Here is a 24272-nt window from a genome sequence, read left to right on the forward strand (position 1 = left end):
CATCAATGCCCACCAAGTACCTTGCTTTTGTTATGCAAGGTAGCAGGGATCTAAAGTGTGACTTTTACTAATTCTCAAGATTTTTTCTGCGTAGTTTCCTTTTCAGATCATAAATGCCATAAAGCTAACTTTATTTAAGAAGAGGAAAGGGTGGTTTTTTTTTTTTGAGATTATTAACACTGCACCCGCTTACTTTAGAAACTTCAGAAAGAACCAAGGGATTTGAAAAACATTTCAAGTTTATGTTCCTTGAAAGAGGTAATTTATTAACTTTGTAACCATAATTCACTTCTATGTAAATGATGAGGAAGGAGAGAGCGACCTTAATAGAGAATGCGGTGTCATTGTCACAGTCATTAAGTAACTATTAAAGCAGAAAAAAATTTTTGTGCCATCTCACATCCTCAACAAGCTGTATTTTCACCTGTTTGTTCCCAATGTATGTGTGCTGTGCTAATATGTCCAACTCTTTGAGAACCCATTGACTCCTCTCTCCATGGGATTCTCCAGGCATTAATACTGGAGTGGGTTGCCATGCCTTCCTCCAGGAGATCTTCCACACCCAGGAATTGAACCCACGTTTCTTTATGACTCCTGCATTGGCAGGTGGGTTCTTTACCACTAGTGCCACCTGGGTATACACGTATGCAACACACATATACACATACTGCAGTCCAGATGGATACATTCTTTATTAAAAGTGCAGGCCTTGTAGAGGAATGGGGTAGGGTAGGAGGTGGGAGGAAGTTCAGGATGGGGGTGGGGACACATGTAAACCAATGGCCAAGTCATGTTGATGCATGGCAAAAACCATCACAATATTGTAACTATCTTCCAATTAAAATAAATAAATAAATTTTTTAAAAAGTGCAGACCTTGGCATCAAGCCTCATATAGTCTCTTACATTGCTAAACTGAGCTGGACAATCTAATACAACTCTCGAGGTTTGGCTCATCTTCACATTAAAAACAAAGTACACAATAATAGCTATAAATCATGCTTATACATGTGGCTCTTGAAAACTACCGTCTATGAAGTATTTAATGTACCAGGTACATTGACTGGATATTCACCTCTAATCCTCAACAATGTCCTTTGAGATACATTGTATTATTGTCCCAATTTTACAGACAGGGTAACTTAGGTATATAGTTTTTTAAACTCACCCAGAGTCACACAGCTCTTAAGTGAAGAGTTGAATTTGAATCCAGATCTGCTTGACACCACCACTTATGGTCATAGCCAATAAGTTATATTGTAGGCCCCTGAAATACTGGTGTCCCTTACAGTTCTTTTGGGCTCCCCAGGTGGCTCAGTGATAAAGAATCTGTCTGCCAATGCAGGAGATGTGGGTTTGATCCTTGGGTCAGGAAGATGCCCCTGGAGAAGAAAATGACAACCATTTCCAATATCCTCGCCTGGAAAATCCCATGGACAGAGAAGCCTGGTGGGCTATAGTCCATGGGGTTGCACAAGAGTCAAACATGAGTGAGTGACTAAACAACAACAGTTATTTCATGGACCTTTTTTTGTTATTCTCTAAATATTTTTATTAGTTGTCTATTGCTACTGTAACAAATTACCACAAACTTAGTGACTTAAAATGACAGCAATGTATTCTCTTAAAGTCCTGGAGATCAGAACTCCAAATTTTCGGTTTTACAGGACTAAACTAAAGGTGTTGGCAGGGCTGGTTCCTTCTGAAGGCTCCAGCTTTTGTGGGCTGCCAGATATCTTTGGCTTGTAGTTGCACCTCCACAATTTCTGTTTCCATATTCTAAAGTCAATTCTCCCTGTGCCTCCCTTTACAAGGACACTTGCAATTGCATCTTAGACGCCACCTGAATAATCTAGGATTATTTCCCCATCTCAAGATCTTTTTAAAAACTTTTCATTTTATATTGGAGTATAGTTGATTATGGCTTCCCAGGTGGCATTAGTGGTAAAGAACTCGCCTGCCAATGCAGGAGACATAAGAGATGCGGGTTCGATCCCTGAGTCGGGAAGATCCCTGGAGGAGAGCATGGCAACCCACTCGAGTATTTTTGCCTAATCCCATGGACAGAGGAGACTGGCAGGCTACAGTCCATAGCGCCACAAAAAGTCAGACACAACTGAAGTGACTTGGCATGCACACACATAGTTGATTAACAATGTGATAGTTTCAGGTGTACAGCCAAGTGATTCAGCTATACATAAATATGTATCTATTCTTTTTCAAATTCTTTTTCCATTTAGGTTGTTACTCATTCACATCAGCCAAGTCCTTTTTACCATTTAAGGTGAAATTCATGTTTCATGAAATTCAAATTTTTCAGGGATTTAAGACCTAGATACCACTGAGGAACATTGTTCAGCCTGCAACAATGTTCAAATAATCTTTTTTTTTTTAAATTTTTAATTTTTTTTTCTTTTTTAGCTTTTAATTTTATATTGGAGTATTGTTGATTAACAATGTTGTGTTAGTTTCAGGTGTACAGAAAAGTGACTCAGTTATACATGTACATCAATGTTCAAATAATCTTATGATTTTTACTTTCACATAAGCATTGACTCCTAAAGCTGTGTCTCTAGCCTATATCTCTCTTTTGAGCTCCACATTATTTTATCTACTTTACTTTACTTTTGGATTTTCCACCCAAATGTCCTACCCTAAACTAAGTGTTTTCTCAGTTCTTCTCTCTCTACTGCCAAATCTCTCTCTGGGGTCTATAGCTAAATTAATGGCATCAGGATTCAACCAGTTCTCCATGCTAGACTTTCTCTTAGTGTCTCCCCCATGCAATCAGTCACCAACACCTGCTGCTTATCCTCCTTTAAACTAATGTAACCGCCTCCTTTCTGTCCTCCTGTTGACGAAAAATTAGCCAGTCCATCTAAGAAAGAAATGGAAATTTTTATCTGAGCCAAATTGAGGATTATAACTAAGGAACAGCCTCTCAGAAAGCTTTGAGAACTGTTCACCATTAAGAGGTCAAAGTGCGGTTATGCATGTTTTCAAGACAGAGGGCTGTACATTACATGACATATTATTGACAGTTTACACAACCCAGATCTAAGTGTACAAAGTGAGTAGTGGGTCATGGGTTGTCATGGCCCCTTATTAGATCAAGAAGGAATGTTATCCTTTAAGGAGCTATCTTGTTGGTTCTAGGAGAATGTTGCTCTTTATGGATGAGAAGGTATTTCTGTCGATGGGGATGTTTGGGCAATCCATAATGTAGATACACAAAACACAGCAGTGGGGAGAGAGGAGGCCAAAAGGCAAAAAAAATTATGTTTAAATTTTTATTGTCTTGCCATAAAATATGAATTTTATTTCACACTCAACACCTGAAGAATTGCCCCATCCCATAATAGGATGGTTATAGAATTCCATATATACAGGAAGATGTCACATTAAATAATCCTTAAGACAGCCCTATGAAGTTAGCATATCTTTGGGAAATTCTTAATCTGCTTTTGCAGAATTCTCAAAGGCAAGAAGAACCTAACATGGAGAGAACATTTTCATGTATTCTCATGGCAACTTTTAGCTGTCTTTGGAGATGCACCCATTTGTGTAATGCTTAGAAGATTGGAGTAAAAGTAAAATGTGGCTCTTGCTAGGCAACTTTATGTCCTGAGAAACTACTATACTATAGCTCTGGCATATTTGTAGTCTGAATCTTCGGGTCTTGTGTAAATACGGATTATGTTACTCTTGCTTTTGCTCTACTCTACTCTACTTCTTTTGCTCTACTCTCATCCTTGCTACATCCTCATACCCTATTACTCCATTCCGAGCATCCCTACATTTCCTTCCATTCACTCTCTGAATAATTGCTCTGGAGTTCCTGACCACTGCTTTCCTCCTGTACTGGATGGGGGTTTAATGGAACAGGGCTAACCTTGATCCCTGTGACTCTCTCTCTTTTTGATACTTTCATTGCTGGCAAAGCAGTTCACATGGTCTTTCCACATTAAGATCTGATATAATACTATTAGTTTTTCTTATTCAACTACATGCTTCTTTTTGTCTTAACCCTACGGATGCTCCTAGTCCACTTTAACTGAATATATAAATGTTCTCAAGTCACTAGCTCTCTTCCTCCTACAGGAGTGTGATCATATCCATGGTGTATAGATATTGCTATTTTAACTCTCACAAAAAGTTTTGGTGACATGTGGTGGTCTGTCCCAACAAGTTGACTTATGGAATGATTTCTTATACTATTGCAGAAGCAGAGTTCAGCCTGTTATCCCTGTCTTTGTGTTCCACTAAAGTTGTTTGTATAACCTGTCACACCTGTGGACAAAGAATGTCTCCTGTCACTTCAATAAACAAAGAATGTTGCTGCCAACAAGCCCTGTGCAGCCACCTCTCAACAGTGCACCGTGAGGGGAATTCAGGATGGAAAAGGCTAACAAGATATAGGCCCTAGATAATTGGGATTTGTATCTGAGGAACAATTTCTATGAGCCCGGATTCTTACATCTTCCCATACATAGGAAAGCACTAAAATCATTAACTTGAAATGTCTGAATTTGTTTTGTCTTGTCTTGTTGCAATTAGCAGTAATGTTTTGATGTTTGACTACATGTTTTGTTTTTCAGCAAAATCTCCTATATATCCTGGCTCCTCTCTTACCTCTTCAGAACAGTTCCTCAGAACTATCTGAGAGGCTATTTCTTTGGCCTATCATCCTCAGTAAGGTCTCTGAATAAAACTCACAACTTTTAAGTTACTTTTCTTTAACTGACATACCTCATGCTTAAAGATAACTAAATTCATCAATCTTGATTCTAGATTCTCATTCTGCCACCTTTTATTCTGGAGGACTGATAAGATATCTCTTCTTCCCCCCACCACCACTACCAAGAACTTTTTTTGTGTGACTGTGCCACATGACATGCAGGATCTTAGTTCCTTGATTAGGGAAATCCACGCCCCCTGCAGTGGAAGCATTGAGTCTTAACCACTGAACCACCAGGAAAGCCCCACCATCAACTTCTTATTTTAAAAAATTCAAACCTGTAAAATATTTCAAGAATAATAGAGTGAATGCCCCTATACTCTTAATCCTTCATCTAGCTTAGACTCACCAATTAATATTTTGCTAACTGCCATCTCTTTTTCAAGAGAGAGAAATATATATACATATTTTCTTTCTCTTTCTTGAGAGAGAAATATATATTTTTTCTTTCTTTTTTTTCAACACTAAGCTATTAATATTCTAAGCTAATAGACTAAGCTAGACTAAGTTAGACTAAGCTAACAGACTTTATAATACTTCAGCATTTTGTCTCCTAAGAACAAGGACAGTCTCCTAAACAACCACAATACAATGATCACATTCAGGAAATTTAGCATTGCTTTAATACTGTTATCTAAACTATAGTCCTTATTCAAACATCACATTTAGTTATGATGTCTTCTAATCTCTTTTAATTGTGAACAGTTCTCTAGCCTTCTTTCAAGGCATTGACTGTTTCCCAGGTGGAGATAGTGGGAAAGAACTCCTCTACCAATATAGGACACGTAAGAGACACAGGTTTGATCCCTGGGTTGGGAAGATACCCTGGAGGAGGGCATGGCAACCGACTACAGTATTCTTGCCTGGAGAATCCCATGGACAGAGGAGCCTGGTGGGCTACAGTCCATACGGTCACAAAGAATCAGAAATCTATCCAGCAATAATTTCAAAAGAATCAATTGCCATACTATCTATCGTGAAACAGATCACCAGCCCAGGTGGGATGCATGAGACAAGTGCTCGGGCCTGGTGCACTGGGAAGACCCAGAGGAATTGGGTGGAGAGGGAGGTGGGAGGGGGCATCGGGATGGGGAATACGTGTAAATCTATGGCTGATTCATATCAATGTATGACAAAACCCACTGAAATGTTGTGAAGTAATTAGCCTCCAACTAATAAAAAAATAAATTAAAAAAATAAATAAAGTAAAAATAGAAAAAAAAAGAATCAATTGCCAATACACACAACTATAAGGATGAATCTAAAAAACATTATATCAAGTAAAATGAGTGAAAGATGTTAAACACCAAAGAGTGCATGCTGTATGATTCCATTTATATGAAATTCTACAACAGACAAAACTAATATAAATTGATAGAAATAAACTGAATGATTACCTGTGGTGGGAGGGGGCCTGAGAAGAGAACAGGAAACTTTTTAGAGTAATGAAAATGTCCTATTTTACACTCAATTGTGTACACTTAAGATCTGTGAATTTCACTGTACACAAATTTTGTCTCAATTTTTTTAAGTGTGTAAATCGTAATATAAGCATCAATAAGGCAGGAACTTTTTGTTCACTGCTGTGTCTCAGGAACTAGCCAAGGGCCAGGGCTCTTAGCAAGAGCTTGATAAACATTAAGGAGAAAAGGAGCAGACCTTGGAAATCACCTACATCAACGGTTGTCAAATGTACAATGGCTATTATGACTCTCAACTGTAGTTGGTATAGATATGTCTTGCATTTGAACAATATTATTATTCCACTTCTTGCCTAACCAAGAATTCTTTTGATCAGTTACACATTTTGAAATAAGAGCTATTACTGCAAAAGTTTTTCTGACTTTAATTCCTCACTTTTCCTGTGTTTTCATACTGTCTCCACATTACATGGTTAGCCTCCAGGATTAAAGGATAAACTGGTCAAAAGTGATGAGTATGTGTTTATGCAGGGTTATGCCCATATGGTTGGATAATGTTTTGTCTTAGTCCAAATGGTCATTATCATCAGGCAGTTGAAAATAGAGTCTCAGGAGAAAAGTCTGAGATGCTGAGAAGGATAAATTTATTTTGGCTGACACATAGTAGGCAACCAGTAAATATTTGTTAAATGAATAAATAAATGAAATGTAAATTTGTGAGTCTCTAGCAAATTCAACTGAGGGTATATCCTTCCTATATTTTTTATACCTGTATATTTTAAAAGCAGAATTAGGAATTCATTTAATAATGTTCTTTGAAAGTTTGGTTTATTGCCATTTTTGAAAAATTAAGATCATTTTAACAGGAGAATATTTAGAAAGCATCAATAATTATGAAATGCCACCTGTGACCAAAAATAGAAATACAGCATAAATTTAGCTAACAAGATAGAATGGCGAGGAGGTAGCATAGAGAGGGGAAGCTTCTCAGCCAGGATCCACAGAGTTCTGACACTTATACCAGGTACTTCTCAGAAGTAAGAGGGAACAGAAAGCAAATGAGGAACTTCAAGATCCAATAGCCCCTATTTCAACTAAAATGAAAGGAAAAACATAATTTTACTATTTTCACCTTCATGACTTTTTTTCTAATTATAAAAACTGCACATGCTCATTGAAAAAGTTAAAATTGGAAACACAGAGAAGGATAAAGATGAAGTTGCAATTTCCAATATTAACGTCATCTAGAAATATTCACTTCAAATGTCTTGATATTTATCTTTAACCTATGTGTGTTTTGCAGCTGTCTTTTTCATAAAACAATATGTAAGGAACAGCTTTTCATGCCAATGATGCATTTCTAGATTATACTTTGTAATTCATGACATTAAGATTTTCCTCATGATTTCACATGTTCTGGCACATAACTAAATACAATGGAAATGTGGAGGGAATTTTTTCTCATCGTACAATAGAGAAATGGCACCAGAGTCCGTAAATGATTTATTTCTTTTATAAATCCAAATGAATGGCACGTACTGCATTTAGTTTATGTACTATTTGTTTCTATTAGGCAAGGGAAAAGGTTGGATGAGAGGAACAAGCACAGACTTTTGCTTTAGAAACGTGTTGTGGAGTCAAAGAAGCACAGATGTTTTGGGTTCTAATTTGAGTATTACTCGACATCACCTGTGATCACTCACCTAGAGCCAGACAGCCTGGAATGTGAAGTCAAGTGGGCCTTAGGAATCATCACTATGAACAAAGCAAGTGGAGGTGGTGGAATTCCGGCTAAGCTATTTCAAATCCTAAAAAATGATGCTGTCAATGTGCTGCACTCAATATGCCAGCAAATTTGGAAAACTCAGCAGTGGCCACAGGACTGGAAAAGATCAGTTTTCACTCCAATCCAAAGAAAGGCAATTCCAAAGAATGCTCAAACTACTGCACAATTGCACTCATCTCACACTCTAGTAAAGTAATGCTCAAAATTCTCCAAACCAGTCTTCAGCAATATGTGAACTGTGAACTTCCAGATGTTCATGCTGGTTTTAGAAAAGGCAGAGGAACCAGAGATCAAATTGCGAACATCTGTTGGATCATTGAAAAAGCAAGAGAGTTCCAGAAAAACATCTATTTCTGCTTTATTGACTATGCCAAAGCCTTTGACTGTGTGGATCACAATAAACTGTGGAAAATTCTTAAAGTAACAGGAATACCAGACCACCCAACCTGCCTCTTGAGAAACCTGTATGCAGGTCAGGAAGCAACAGTTAGAACTGGACATGGGACAACAGACTGGTTCTAAATAGGAAAAGGAGTACGTCAAGGCTGTATATTGTCACCCTGCTTATTTAACTTGTATGCAGAGTATATCATGAGAAACACTGGGCTGGAAGAAGCACAAGCTGGAATCAAGATTGCTGGGAGAAATATCAATAACCTCAGATATGCAGATGACACCACCCTTATGTCAGAAAGTGAAGAGGAACTAAAAAGCCTCTTGATGAAAGTGAAAGAGGAGAGTGGAAAAAGTTGGCTTAAAGCTCAACATTCAGAAAACTAAGATCATGGCATCTGGTCCCATCACTTCATGGCAAATAGATGGGGAAACAGTGGAAACAGTGGCTGACTTTATTTTGGGGGGCTCCAGAATCACTGCAGATGGTGATTGCAGCCATGAAATTAAAAGACACTTACTCCTTGGAAGGAAAGTTATGACCAACCTAGACAGCATATTAAAAAGCAGAGACATTACTTTGTCAACAGAGGTTCATCTAGTCAAGGCTGTGGTTTTTCCGGTAGTCATGTATGGATGCGAGAGTTGGACTGTGAAGAAAGCTGAGCGCCAAAGAATTGATGTTTTTGAACTGTGGTGTTGGAGAAGACTCTTGAGAGTCCCTTGGACTGCAAGGAGATCCAACCAGTCCATCCTAAAGGAAATCAGTCCTGGTTGTTTATTGGAAGGACTGATGCTGAAGCTGAAACTCCAATACTTTGGCCACCTATGCGAAGAGTTGACTCATTGGAAAAGACCCTGATGCTGGGAGGGATTGAGGGCAGGAGGAGAAGGGGACGACAGAGGATGAGATGGCTGGATGGCATCACCAACTCGATGGGTATGAGTTTGAGTAAACTCCAGGAGTTGGTGATGGATAGGGAGGCCTGGCGTGCTGCGGTTCATGGAGTTGCAAAGAGTCAGACACGACTGAGTGACTGAACTGAACTGAACTGAACATCATCTGATGATAATGATGATGACAACACATGATAATGATGATCAAAGATCTAACATTGTCTGAAAGCCTATTATATGCCGGGAATTTCATAGTTTTATGCATTTGCTTCCCATAACAATCTTGTGGGTTATACTCATTCTGCAGATGAATGAACCAATCTGTCTTCACACTTCTTATTAGTAGAGGATTCAAAACTAGCCAGTAGTTTTGGACTATACTGTGTCCACCCATTCAGAGGATAGATTTCCAAGGCTTGGCCACAGATTGTTACAAGCCTTCACAGTATGAGATATGTGCCCAACAGGAATCCACTGGGTATTCACTCAGTACTATCCCTTTATCATGATGGTGATGATGATGATAATTATGATAAAAGCAATGATGCTAATGGAGAGGAACTTTTATCTTTGATCCAAGAGTTTTATGTCTGGGGACCCCACGGGTCTCCAAGAAAGGATTTATGCAAGGTCACATACTGTAAGAAGAGTCCAGATTGGAACCTGAGGTGGTGCTAGTGGTAAAGAATGCACCTGCCAATGCAGGAGACAGAAGAGACAAGAGTTGGATTCCTGGGTCGGGAAGATTCCCTGGAGGAGGGCATGGCAACCCACTCCAATATTCTTGCCTAGATAATCCCATGGACAGAGGAGCCTGGCGGGCTACAGTCCATAGGGTTGCAAAGAGTCAGACATGACTGAAACAACTTAGCGGAGCACAGTACAGCAAAGTCATGTGCTTAACCATGTTGCCATTCCTAAAGCCAATTTCATCTTCATCTTATTGCCCAACCAGGAAAAGCAGTATTGATTTCTCAGATGACAGACCTAAAGAACAACGGTCACAATGGCATTGCTTCCTCCACCATCAATGCCTGCAAAAGTATCTTCATGCCGGTTCATAATTTGACTACCCTGGTTCCCAAGTTGTGGGCTAGGACTATAGTGCACGTGGTTGTTTAAACAGGAGGCAACAATCATTTTCTCCTGAGCAGTAGGGCCATGTGCCTTTGCAAGCTTCCTCCGCCTGGGCTCTCCTCTGTCTCTGGATCTGGACCCATGCAGACATCAGAAGCACCGCATCAGCCACACACAGAACTAAAGGCAGTACAACTCAGAGCTGCATGTGCTCAGTTCTGTCTGACTCTTTGTGACCCATGGACTGTAGCTTGCCAGGCTCCTCTGTCCATGGAGTGGGTTGCCATTCCCTTCTCCAAGGGATCTTCCAAACCCAAGGATTGAACCCAGGTCTCCTCCATTTCAGGCAGATTCTTTACCACTGAGCCACCAGGGAAGCCCCAAACAGGCGGACACAACAGAGGCCCTTCTGGAAGTCTGAGCAAGGTGGGTGGGAGAGGCATGAGGCAGATCTTGTTTAAGACCTATCCCCCTTAGCCAAAGATTATCAAAACCAATGTTTTCAGTTACTGAATTTTGAAGTCTTTTTCCCTTTAAAAGTTCCCATCCTTAAGTAGATATATTCCTATGTATCTTATTCTTTTTGCTGTGATGGTAAATGGGATTGATTCCTTAATTTCTCTTTCTGATATTTTGTTGTTCGTGTATAGGTATTCAAGAGATTTCTGTTATTAATTATGTATCCTGAAACTTTACCAGACTCATTGATGAGTTCTAGTCATTTCCTGATAGCATCTGTAGGACTTTCTACGTGTGTATGTCATCTGCAAACAGTGACAGTTTTACTTCTTCTTTTCCAATTTGGATTATTTTTATTTCTTTTCCTTGTCTGATTGCCATGGCTAGGACTTCCAAAACTATGTTGAATAAAAGTGGAGAGAGTAGACATCCTTGTCTTATTCCTGATCTTAGAGAAAATGCTTTCAGCTTTTCACCATTGAGTATGATGTAGGTTTGTTGTATACGGCCTTTATTATGCTGAGGTATGTACAATGGAATATTACTCCATTAAAAAGAATGAAATAATGCCATGCCATTTGCAGCAACATGAATGGATTTGGAGATTATCATACTAAATGAAGTCAGACAGAGAAAGGCAAATATATGATATGGCTTATATGTGGAGCCTTTAAAAAAAATGATACAAATGAACTTACTTACACCAAAAAAAAAAAAAAAAAACCCAGATTCACAGACTTAGAGAACAGACTTGTTATCAGAGGGCAGAGTTGGGGGAAGGGATAGATTAGGAGTTTGGGATTGACAAGTACACACAGCTATATTTAAAATAAAATGCTTTTCCATAAAAAAAATGAAGTTTTTCAAACAGTTAAAAAAAAAAAAAGCTCCCATCAAGCCTCCTTGTGAAGGAAAAAGGGAAGAAAGGAAGTCTAGTGCTCTGACCTGCAATGGGGACAGTGATCCTCCAGGTACTCATGTCCAGGACAGCCTGGCCATCAGTCTAGAAAAGTCTGGTACCTGCTGCAGACTGGAGCAGAGAAACCAATGTCAGACCATCCTGAAGAGGGATGTGCCTTGCTGGAGCCCTTCTACATCCTGTCCCAGCGCCACCCCTCAGTGCCAGGGGGCTGGATTCAACCAGTCTTATAATGTTGGCAAGTGAGTTCCTGGACCTTCATCTCACTCCAGCCAGAATCCAGCCTGACCAACAAGTTGTTAACTGAAACTTCCACAGCCCACCTCCAGATAGTGACTCTTAGGTGGGGCCCAGAAATCAGTATTTTAAAGATGCTCCCCAGGTGATTCTGATGCAGGTAATTATCCAAGGCTTTGATAAAACATTTGAAGTGCAATCCATTCCATTAACTGTTTCTTCCTGGAATTGCTTGTCATAATACTAGAACGATAAAAGGACTTGTGGAAGATTATTGAGTCAATGACAGAATTTGGACAAACCTAGTGGCTCAGCAGTAAATAATCCACCTGCAATGCAGGTTCAATCCCTGGGTTGGGAAGATCCCCTGGAGAAGGAAATGGCAACCTACTCCAATATTCTTGCCTGAAAAATCCCATGGACAGAGGAGCCTGGTGGGCTACAGTCCATGGGGTCGAAAAACAGCTGGACGCAATTTAGTAACTAAACAACAACTGGCTCCCTAGCAAAAATCAATCAGAAAACCAATTAAATAAAAAAAATCAATTAAATATTGAAACATGATGTGTCACAAGTATGTGTGGCTATCAGAAGGAAAAGATAGTCTTTATTCTGTAGGGAAAATATAATTTCTAATATTTACATAGTAGCCATTCTACTTTAAGTGTATTTATAAAGTTTTTACCTTTCAAGTTTTTTTTTTCCACATATCAAATGGGGATGGGATGGAGTGAAGGGAACTGTTCCCTTACATCTGTTTCCTATATTACTTTTTGCAATTTACACATATTCTGAGTCTTCTGAACCAGTAGGACAGGACTGCCAGGCGCCTTCAGGGAGAGATCGCCCCACGAAAGAAGACAAAACTTCAGTTTTTAGACTTAAGGCAGCAACTCTGACTATAGAGTGGCATCTTTTACTCAAATTTGAACTCTAGTCCAATTCCCAAAATGGACTCATCATGTCTGACTCCTATGGATGAGGTATCCTGTGGTTGAAACTGGATGGGACTATTGCTAAGAATTCTGCATCACACTGTGGCCCATGCAATCCTGGAACAGACCCCCACTGTTTTTGTTGTTTAGTCACTGTCATGTCTGACCCTTTGTGACCCCCTGAACTACAACCCACCAGGCTCCTCTGTCCATAGGATTTTTCAGGCAAGAATACTGGAGTGGGTTGCCATTTCCTTCTCCAGGGGATCTTCCCGACTCAGGGACCCAGGGATTGAACCTGTGTCTCCTGCATTGGAAGCGGATTCTTTACTACTCAGCCACCTGGGAAGTCCTCCCACTGTGTTAAACATCATTATGAAGCAGAGAGAAGATTTAGAAGAGTGGGGGTTCAATCCACTGGGGACACCAGGAAACTCAGTGGGGTTTTGGCACTGGAGGACTCCAGTGCCAAGCAGGCACGGCAGGACCCAGGGTGGGGCTTGACAGCAGAGGCCTGGCATGGAAGCCCCCACCTCCCTGCCTATTGGACTTGTTCCTGAGCACGGGTTGAGTCACACCAGGACCCTCCCTCAAAACTGATGTTCTGCAATGGGTTGGGGTTCTATATATGCATAGGTGGGGAACAAGAGCCCACCAAGCACAGCTCAGTCACCTCATTTCTTCCCCACACCAGCCCTGTGAGACAGGTGTTTTCCCATGAAAAGATCAAGTCTTAAGCAAGTGTATCTGTAATAATTGCCAGTTTTATTCCTCTGGCTAAGAGATCCAGAGGTATTTCGAGGTTTACATTTTTTTAATAGTTCTTTCATCAAGAGTTTAGGTGCCCCCATTGCCCTTATAAGCTGGTTGCAAATTATCTGATTGACTCTTAATTAATAAAAAAAATTTAATTCTCTTTGTGTGTGTGATGTGTTCATTAAAAAATACATATAAGCAAAAAGAAAAAAAACAGCACACAGAAACAAGCACAGTTAGATTTCTGATATATGCATGTATGTATACACACGCACGCACACACACAATTTGAGACTTTCTCCTACATATGTGAGCTGGTACTAAATATACTGCTTTGTAACCTGTTATGTTTTACAATATGGAATGAACATATTTTCATGCATATGTGTGAAATTTCCCAATCGAAAAATAGACCTAGAGAATGTGTCAAAATACAAAATGCAGATGCTGAAAACAAGGAAACTACCTAAAACAAAACTCCACCAGATGATTAAAAATAAAGCAAAAGTCACAGATTCATCAGAAAATGCTAACAGAAAGCTGGGGCAAGATTTTAATATCGGACAAAAAAAGAATTCAAGGCCTAAAGCACACGGGATAAGGACGGCTGCGTGAATGTCTTTGCTTCCAATGCATCATCACAAACTTGTTTCTTACTCTTCTTATCTCTTCCCTAAGCCTTTCCAACTCATCTGCTCCTCTTATCATTTCTTCAGGGTCCAAATGCCTAACGGGAGTGTCCTCTTTATATCCCTGACCAGGCTGAGTCAGCCCTCCTCTAAGGTTTCCTTCTGCTTCCTGGCTTACACCTTCTTCAGAAGGTTGAGGATTTCTTTCTGCCTCCTGTGGTACAGCCTCCAAAGGGCGGTCTTCCTCAGCCTTTGGCATGTTCTGTGGTTTTCTTTCATTTTCTCCACAAGACTTTTGCATGTTGAGTATTTTTCAATTTCTTTTGAATAAATTAACCCTGGAAAACAAGGAAACAAAACAACCAGATACAAGGCAAATGAACCAGCAGCTAGAGTATGGGTTTCCATAGATATTGGCTTCTTCTCACTTAGGTCTCTAACTGTCAAAGTTTTCCAACTAGAAAAGGCTAGATCCTCAGGCTCTGAACTCCCCTGGCTCCGCCCCTCTCTCCCCCTCCCCCTCCCGCTCCAGCTCCATCTTCTCTCCTCCCGCTCCAGCCCACCATTTCCCAGCAGGCCCTGCTACAGGCCTCTCCTAGCACCGAAACAGGAGCAGGGAGCAGCGCGGAAGCAATTAACCCCTCCCTCGCCTCCTGTCTCCAACACTCCCGCCCTTTTAGGCTTTCCCAAGCCATTCCAACCTCCTACCTCTCACCTGAGACCGGCTGGTCCAGTCTCTGGCCTCCCCTCCCCCTTCCACGTCTCTCCAGTCTCCCCCCTCCCCCGCCCCATTTCCGCTGCAGGCTCTGAACAGGCCTCTGGCGCTTCATCCGGATGGGGAGAGGCTACAGTGACCCCAGGATGGGCTTCGGTGTCATCCGCACTCACACCCCCACCCCCACCCCCACCCCCACCCCCAGGAACAGGAGGCAACTGCACCTTTACACTGACCTGCAGGGATCCAGGGAATTTTCCTCCCTCTTCCCTCAGTCGATTTGGGGTCGCTCCCCAAAGACCAAGAGTCCTGCAGACCGACAAGAGTGCTTGGTAAGGAGGTCAGTACCTGAATCACTGGTCCCTTTAACGATTCTAGGCCTTATTCGTCTAAAGTTTCCCCACGTCCTCATCCTCGCGATCTTTTTAAGGCAACCCCGCCCTCCCTCCCCGGTGCCCACCCGTTCCCTTCAGACAGGGAGTGAGCGACTCAAGTTGTTTCTAAATTGTTTCTGTGTCTCTCTTGGGGTCCTCAATTAGCTACCCTTCTCCCTCTCCACCCCCAAACTGCCCAAAATTTCCTGCACAAAAATGGAAGTTTAGCGGAACCGTGGTGTTAGGAAAGTAGTACCGGCTATGCTTGGTTTCTGCTATCTGACTCCTAGACCCCAGGGTCCCGAAGGCAGCGCCCAGCTTTATACTGACCTGAAAGGATCCGGGGCACTTTTCTCCTCCTCCAGCTATAGGGAGCTGCTCCTGGGAAACAGGCCCTGGACTATAAGGACTTCTGCACACGTCGACTCCTGGTCACGTGAGGGTCGCGTCATCAATGAGCTCGAGTCCTCGGTTACTCCTCCCATTTAACACTGCAGCCCGCCCCCTGCGTTCCCTCCATTTGATACTGTCAATCTTTTTTTTTTTTTTTCCATATTTGCCAATCAGAGACAATAAAACTGGTATCTTCTTCCTGCAGTTTCTCTTCGTCTTTCTCGGGTTACCAGGGAGAATCAGCCTCTCGGGGTGAATAGACAATTTCTCCTTCTTTGGGGAATCATCTCTCTCCTGCTTCCAATTTCACCTCCTCTCCTCCCCCCAAGATCCTACAGTCCACCATTTCCCTTGGAGTTCTGTCTAGCATTAAAATGGGCGAAGGTGGTAGATCGGGGCAGAAGGGCGGCTAGAAAAGAACCTGGGAGTGAGAGTGTGGGATTTTTTTTTTTTTACTAGTTCTCTTAAATAGTTTTCTGCTTTAATGTTTTAAACAATAAGCTTACTCTTTAAAAATGATGTTTAAAAAAGAAATGCCACATAAGCAATACTTGACACAATATGGAAGACAAATTAGTTACATCAATTTTTAAAACTTTGGAAAAATTTTCTGATAGCTGCAAATGAAATGACAGTTTTCACAACATATTGATGTGTTAGAAAAGGTTTTTTTAAATCTTATTAAAACAGCACCTTTTAAAACTGACGCCAAATTAATCGGTGGGAAGAGGCCCAGTTTTCTCTTGTTAGCAGTTTTATGTAAGTAATCCACTAATTCTTCTCTTTCTGGTTAAACTCACGTTGTAAAGTGTTAGATGTCTGACCATTTGTGAGGACTGTTGCTTCTGTGGCTTCTGGTTGAGTTTTAAGTAGAGGCTTCAGGCTTCCTCTTCTTATGACCTCTGTAGGATTCAGTGTCTTGCTAATCAGGTAAATCTATAGGAAAGCCTCCTTTCCATGGAGTCTACTTTAATTTGGATCTCAAAAAAAAATGTATTGGAAAATAACTCTCACACGCTCTTAGAATACAGAAAGGAGAGAGTTCCTGGTGAGTTCTGATAGTTTGGTGTGAGGCTTTTTAGCAGTGGAATTTTCATTCATGCAGGCCACTCTCGAGGTATTCTGGTATCAGTTTGTTCCATGAGCAACGTATGTAATTATTATAATCAGAAAGCAGAGAGAACATCATTGCTGTAAAAATATTGGTTAAAAGAGGAAACTGATATTCCTGCAACCCAGCATCCACTGGTACTTGGAGGTATGTTGGTACTGGGAATGGCAGTCTGACCAGTGGAGCCAGCTGGAGAGTCAGGGAAAGAGGCAAAGAGGGGTTTCTTATCTAGGATGGTCACGGTGGGATGTGGTAGCCAAAGACAGAGCCCACCACAGAGAAAGCAGGGTTGGAAGAAGTATTTTTGTTGTTTTTATGTTTCACAATTTATATTTAAGCATGAATTATTTATTCCACAGTTGAGAGATACATTTCCTATTATTCAAGGGAGAGTATTTAATATAAATATAGCTATTGAATTATAAAGAGGTAACCATTACCACAAAATATTTCCCTTATATTTAATGGGGGAAATGGATATTTTAAAAAAATTATTATCATATAGTGAAATTAACCTTGTTTTGGGTATACAGTTCTATGAAATTTAAGAAATGTATATATTTGTGGAACTACCACCATAGTCAGGATACAGTTCATTCACCCCCCCAAAAAAAACTTCCTAGTGCAGTCATACCTTACCCCCTTCCATGAACTCTGGCAACCTCTCATCTATCATTTTCTCTTTTTCAGAATGTTATGTAAATGAAATCTACAATATGTCACATTTAGAAACAGGCTTCATTCACTCAGCATAATGCCTTAGAGATTCATCATTTAAGTTGTTTCATGCATTAATAACCCATTTTTTTCTTTTTACTGATTAGTATTTTGTATAAATATGTTCCAGTTTATTTGTCCATTTACCCTCAGTAGGGTAAATTTTTGTTCTTCCAAGTTTTGAGTAATAATGAAAAGAGTTGCTGTAAACATTTGTGTACAGGGTTAGGACCTGATTGCTTCAAACCAGACTGTTAGGGTAACCTTTTATCTGATCTGTCTACCTTCACACCTCCTTGTCCCTTCTCAATTTACTTTGCACATTTCTGTCAAATTAAACTTCACTCTTCGTTATTTTCAACTTGTCATTCTCCTGCTCAAAGGCTCTGGATGGCAACCCATCTGTGAGGTCTATCCTGCTTTTCTCATCCTGACCTTCACTGTTGATCAGAATTGAGCCACACTTGTCATCTACTTTTCTGCCCCATCCAAAAGCAACTCTCATTCACTGTGCCCGTGTGCTTTCTTCTCTCTCTTTGTCCTTGCACCCCATTTTCTTCCTCCTGATTGCACCCCTCTCCTTCCTAGATCCTGGTTCTGCTCATTCTTAGGGACCTAGCTCCATCACCCAGCCTCTAAAAAGCCTCCCCAGCTGGAAGTGAGCTCTCCCTCCCCTGTCAGTGCTGCACATAGGGTCTGCACCCCTCATATTGCCCTCAGCAAAGGTTGCCTTGTACCTTTCCCCTTTCCTGTGTATTTGTGTGTATGTTGGGTGGGGTTATCTAACCAGGCAGATATTCAGATGTGGGTTGCTAATGGGGAGTGGGGGCAGGCTCCAGCTCTCAAGCTGCTTGACTGGCTATTGGGATTTTAAACAGTGCATCTCCCAGAAATTTCAGAGATTCAGAAGGAGCTGTATGCCAGTTGGCTCACAGATGAACCTTCCCTGCTTGCACAAAACTGGAGCAGAAATGTCATTGTCTCCTCCTCTGTTTATTCTGCTTATGAGTAGTCAGAACAACCCTAACACCATTTTTATGGAGCTACTGACAGAGGATATTGCCCTGTTTTCCTAAAAGTCATATGAGAGAGATCAGTCAGCTCACTGGTGCACACCTGACCAAGAGCCAGATGGTACATGCCTTCACCTTCATCTTTGTCCTTGAGCAATTTCAGTACATCAATAGAGCACTCAGCTACTTTTATTTTTTTTAATTTTAATTAATTTATTTTAATTGGAGGCTACTTACTTTACAATATTGTGGTGGATTTTGCCATACATTGACATAAATCAGCCACAGGTGTACATGTGTCCCCCCACCTCGTCCTGAACCCTCCCCCATCTCCCTCCCCGTCCCATCCCTCTGGGTTGTCCCAGTGTACCAGCTTTGAGTGCCTTGTGTCCAAAAATCTGTTTCTTTACATCTGTGTCTCTTTTGCTGTCTTGCATATAGGGCCATCATTACCATCTTTCTAAATTCCATATAGATGTATTAATATACTGTATTGGTGTTTTTCTTTCTGACTTACTTAACTCTGAATCTGGCTCCAGATTCATCCATCTCATTAGAACTGTTCTTTTTTATAGCTGAGTAATATTCCATTGTGTATATTACCAACACTTTCTTACCCATTCGTCTGCTGATGGACATCCAGGTTGCTTCCATTTCCTAGCTATTGTAAACGGTGCTGCAATAAACATGGGGTACACATGACTCTTTCAATTCTGATTTCCTCAGTGTGTATGCCCAGCAGTGGAATTGCTGGGTTGTATGACAGTTCTATTTCCAGTTTTTTAAGGAATCTGCACAGTTCTCCATAGTGGCTGTACTAGTTTGCCTTCCCACCAACAGTGTAAGAGGGTTCTCTTTTCTTCACACCCTCTCCAGCATTTATTGTTTGTAGACTTTTTGATAGCAGCCATTCTGACCAGTGTGAGATGGTACCTCAGTGTGGTTTTGATTTGCATTTCTCTGATAATGAGTGATGTTGAGTATCTTTTCATGTGTTGGTTAGCCATCTGTATGTCTTCTTTAGAGAAATGTCTGTTTAGTTCTTTGGCCCATTTTTTGATTGGGTCATTTATTTTTCTGGTATTGAGCTGCATGAGCTGCTTGTGTATTTTGGAGGTAATTCTTTGTCCATTGCTTAGATTGCTATTATTTTCTCCCATTCTGAAGGCTTTCTTTTTACCTTGCTTATAGTCTCCTTCATTGTGCAAAAGCTTTTAAGTTTAATTAGGTCCCATTTGTTTATTTTTGCTTTTATTTCCATTATTCTGGGAGGTGGGTCATAGAGGATCTTGCTGTGATTTATGTCAGAGAGTGTTTTGCCTATGTTTTCCTCTGGGAGTTTTATAGTTTCTGGTCTTACATTTATATCTTTAATCCATTTTGAGTTTGTGTGTGTGTGTGTATGGTGTTAGAAAGTGTTTAGTTTAATTCTTTTACAGGTGGTTGACCAGTTTTCCCAGCATCACTTGTTAAATAGATTGTCTTTTCTCCATTGTATATTTTTGCCTCAGCTACTTTTAAATTAAGTTAATCACAGTAGCTTTTAAATGTAAGATTTTTGGAAACAAAGAGCATTATAGTCAGTTAAAAACTATTTTTAAAAAGGAAAGAAAAGGGGGTACACATTGATTTAAATAAAGAAGACGTGAGTTCTGGAGAGTAGACACCCTGCCCCTCTGACCCAATCAATATTCTGTTTTTGTGCACCAAGAGAGCCGTAGGGATAGCTCCAAAGTCCACAGCCTTTCCAGTGGTGTGAGGGGAGGAGAAAGGAGCTCATATACAAGCTTATGACATCTAGAATATTGTTTTCTATGCTCCCTTTAGAAGTTATTTTCTGAAGCTCTGAATTCAACAACTCCTTCTGCATATTTCTTATTGTTCTTTCAAAGCTTATCCCATAGAAGAGCTTGAGATGGCTGTTTCTCTCCCTCATTTCTCTAGTATGCTGTCTATGGCTTGAAAACATCCCTCCCGGCATGGCTAAATCTGCTGCAGATCCAAAGGTTTGTCTACAGAGCATGGACTGAAGCGGCTGCCGTCTGAGATGATAAACCCTTCTGGAGTGCAAGTAGACCAACATATTTCATCACTTTGCTCAACTGAGCATGAATCCACTCATGTTCTAATGTGAGTGGTGCACACAGTGCCCAAGCAGATTTCTACGTAGATTGTATGTCTCTGCTTCAGAAAGTAAACTCAAAAAAAAGAAAAGAACAACACAACAACAAAAAAAAACCCAGAAAGTAAAGTCATCTACCATCCCTCCTGTCACTGTGTTCCTTCACTTTTGGGAATTTGGCATGCATAAGTTTCACAAGATCCAAAACCTCTTCAAAATAGACATTTGCTGCATCCAAGCAAATGAACATAATTTGAAGCACAACTTTTCATCTCTTCCAGATAATACTGTCCGCTTTCCTGAACTCTCAGCCAAATGCTACAAACATTGTAGATTATTGTAGCCAAGAGTTTCTAATTATCAAGGGCATAATGCTTATGAATTACTGTGAACCTGAAATGCTGTGTCATAACCACTGCCATTTCATATGTCCCCATGGTATCTGTGTTGATCACAGTCATAGGAATCCTTGAGTTGGTCTGCTTAGACTTTCTTACTATGTGACAGAATGCCCAAGACCCACCTCAACTAGATTCTTGAGATTGCTTTGCTTAAGCCTTGAGGTTCACATCTATGTGGAGCATGTTGCTGGGTTGCAGGGAGGCACATTTCAGCCATACTACAGCTTAGACCAGGCAACTTTTTCCTGTGGCAAAAAACAGAGTTGTTGGGGAGAGTGCTGTTGTTTTTCTCTGGGTGCTTTTAAAAATTAAGTTTACGGTGGAAAGAAAGTTTCTTTGCTGACCTCTTGATTCTGCCTTAGTTGCCTGTGCTACCTTATCCTTGAGGCATTCTATTTACCTATCCTAAGGCTTTCCCCCTGGTTTTTTGACTTTCTACTTTGTATCCTTTATTTATCTGTAAGACCATTAGAACAAAAAACCTTACCTGGTTCAACTTTGTAACCACTCCAGTGATGAAAGTTCAAGGTGGCAGAAATGATTTAAATTTTCACTCAGAAGAGAATGGTTAAATTAATTATCCATACTGTGGAAGTTGTGCAGAAATAAAAAGTAATGAAATAATGCACATGCAGTGACAGAAAATTATATTGAAGTCATATTTTTGAGTGAAGAAAGTGGCAGAACAGTATTTAAAGAGTACTGTTCCACACACAAACACATAATGCATACATATATGTATATGCAGGCAATGAATTTATTAAGTAGTTCTAATTTTCTGGTATAATCGTAGAATAATTTTATTTTTTCTAGTAATTGCTGTCAGCTGTGGTCTGTCAAATCTTCCTGTTCTCACTGAATAATGAATTTGTTCAATTATGTTTCAGTTTGTTTTCTCAACTATTCAATCGCTTTCATTCATTAAGAGAGTTTTGTTTTGGGTTCTTGAAACTCAGTCTGGTTTATTTTTTAAACTTTTTGTTTTGAAATAATTTTAGTTCTAAAGAAGTGTTTGAAAGATAGTACAAAGCATTTCTGTAAACCCTACATCCTGCTTTGCCTAATAATTGTGGTACATTTATAAAAAAAAACAAATGAACATTTGTGCAGTACTGTTAACTAAATTACAGAATTATTCCGATTTCTCCAGATTTTTCACTGCTATCCTTTTCTTGTCCCAGGATTCAATCCAGGACACAATGTTGCATTTGGTCAATATGTCTCTTTATTCTATGACAGTTTCTCAGTCTTTCCTTGTTTTTCATAACCTTGACACTTCTAAAGAGTGAGGTATTTTGTAAAATGGTCCTCAATTTGGATTTATCTTATGTTTTCTTATAATCACAATGGCTGTTATTAATTTGGGGAAAGTGTCCTTTTTATCACAATGTCAGGGTTACATGACATCAGCATGACTAATCACTGGTGAGGTTAGCTTTTTTTTTTTCATTTATTTTTATTAGTTGGAGGCTAATTACTTTGCAATATTGTAGTGGTTTTTGCCATACGTTGACGTGAATCAGTCATGATTTTACATGTGTTCCCTATCCTGATCCCCCCCTCCCACCTCCCTCCCCATCCCATCCCTCTGGGTCTTCCCAGTGCACCAGCCCTGAGCACTTGTCTCATGCACCCGACCTGGGCTGGCGATCTGTTTCACACTTGATAGTATACATGTTTCAGTGCTATTCTCTCAGATCATCCCACCCTTGCCTTCTCCCATAGAGTCCAAAAGTCTGTTATATACATCTGTGTCTCTTTCTGTCCTGCATATAGGGTTATCGTTACCATCTTTTTAAATTCCATATATATGCGTTAGTATACTGTATTGGTGTTTATCTTTCTGGCTTCACTCTGTATAATGGGCTCGTTTCATCCATCTCGTGAGAACTGATTCAAATGTATTCTTTTTTAATGGCTGAGTAATATTCCATTGTGTGTATGTACCATAGCTTTCTTATTCATTCATCTGCTGATGGATATCTAGGTTGCTTCCATGTCCTGGCTATTATAAACAGTGCTGTGATGAACATTGGGGTACACGTGTCTCTTTCAGAAAAATATGAAACGCTTCACAAATTTGCATGTCATCCTTGCGCAGGGGCCATGCTAATCTTCTCTGTATCGTTCCACTTTTAGTATATGTGCTGCCAAAGCGAGCACTGGTGAGGTTAACTTTGATCGTTTGATTAAGATGAATGCTGGGTTTCTCCACTTGTAAAATTACTATTTTTCTCTTTTCATATTCTATTTGTTTGGAAGCAAGTTACTAAGTCTAGCCCATATTAGAGAGGAAGGGAATTAAACTCTACCTCCTGGAGGGAGGAACATCAAAGTGTTTGTGGATATGTCTGAAAACAACCACAGTAACTGATAAATATTTGGGGTCAGATAACTTGAGACTGTGCAAACATTCTGTGGATTTGCCTGCAAAAATTATTACTGTGATGTTCTGAGGGTAACTTTTCATATCCCTCATTTCCTTCTACATTTAATATTTGAAATTATTATGTAAGAAAGATCCTCCCCCCATTTACTTATTCATATGATTATTTGTTCCTATCAGTGTGACACATGGATTTTTAAGTCTTCAGGGTTATAACACAATACAGTCATTTGGCGGGGGGGGTTTGTCCAAATTTTCTAGCCTTGACAATTGGAAGCTCTTTCAGGTTGGCATACCTTTATCCTTTTTCTGCTTCCTTGCTTTCTGGTACTATAATATCTTCCAGGTTCATCTGGTTTTATCCTTTTCCCAGTCCAATAATCAGCCATTTCTCTGAGGAGTCTTGGTTAATTTTATTGGATAATCATATTTAGTAATTAAGATCTGAGTGCAGGGTATTCTGGTTGCTACTTGGGTGTCATTGCTTCTCAAATTTCTTAGCTGATAGAGCAAGGAGATGCATGTTTGTAATATCAAACTGTATATATACAATCTCTGCATTTATTTATCATGTATATCTATAGCTATTTGTATCTCTATAGATGCAAATGATATAAAGACACACAAGTTCATACTAATACATGTGACTGTAATCCATTACTACACATATCCATTTAGCTTTCTCTCCTCTTATTTTTTATTTTTAATTTCTATCTCTGACAGTGAGAAACCTGGTTCTCCTTTATGCATAATTTATTCACATATTTAATTAACTCTAGTATATAGTTAAATTA

The 24272-nt window shown here is 40.0% G+C and overlaps 1 protein-coding gene and 1 non-coding gene across 2 annotated transcripts; both read right to left on the bottom strand.

Annotated features, from left to right (window-relative positions):
- Nucleotides 1–13605: 13605 nt before the first annotated feature.
- On the bottom strand, nucleotides 13606–15784 carry TCEAL8 (transcription elongation factor A like 8). Its single transcript, XM_061136444.1, has 3 exons — nucleotides 15666–15784; nucleotides 15198–15270; nucleotides 13606–14584 (listed from the first exon to the last, which is right to left on the bottom strand). Exon 3 carries the CDS (start codon nucleotides 14545–14547, stop codon nucleotides 14194–14196), a length of 354 nt encoding a protein of 117 aa, XP_060992427.1. The 5' UTR covers nucleotides 14548–14584; nucleotides 15198–15270; nucleotides 15666–15784; the 3' UTR covers nucleotides 13606–14193.
- A 7364-nt stretch (nucleotides 15785–23148) lies between these two features.
- LOC133053195 (U6 spliceosomal RNA) lies at nucleotides 23149–23255 on the bottom strand. The gene has a single exon (XR_009692130.1). It is a non-coding gene; the product is annotated as a U6 spliceosomal RNA (small nuclear RNA).
- Between the last annotated feature and the right edge of the window lie 1017 nt (nucleotides 23256–24272).

The sequence above is a fragment of the Dama dama genome, chromosome X (genome assembly GCF_033118175.1).
Source record: "Dama dama isolate Ldn47 chromosome X, ASM3311817v1, whole genome shotgun sequence".
Taxonomy (NCBI): Eukaryota; Metazoa; Chordata; class Mammalia; order Artiodactyla; family Cervidae; genus Dama; species Dama dama.

Excerpts from the sequence above, each read along its gene's own strand:
- TCEAL8 (XM_061136444.1), bottom strand. The coding sequence starts at position 14,547 with ATGCAAAAGTCTTGTGGAGAAAATGAAAGAAAACCACAGAACATGCCA.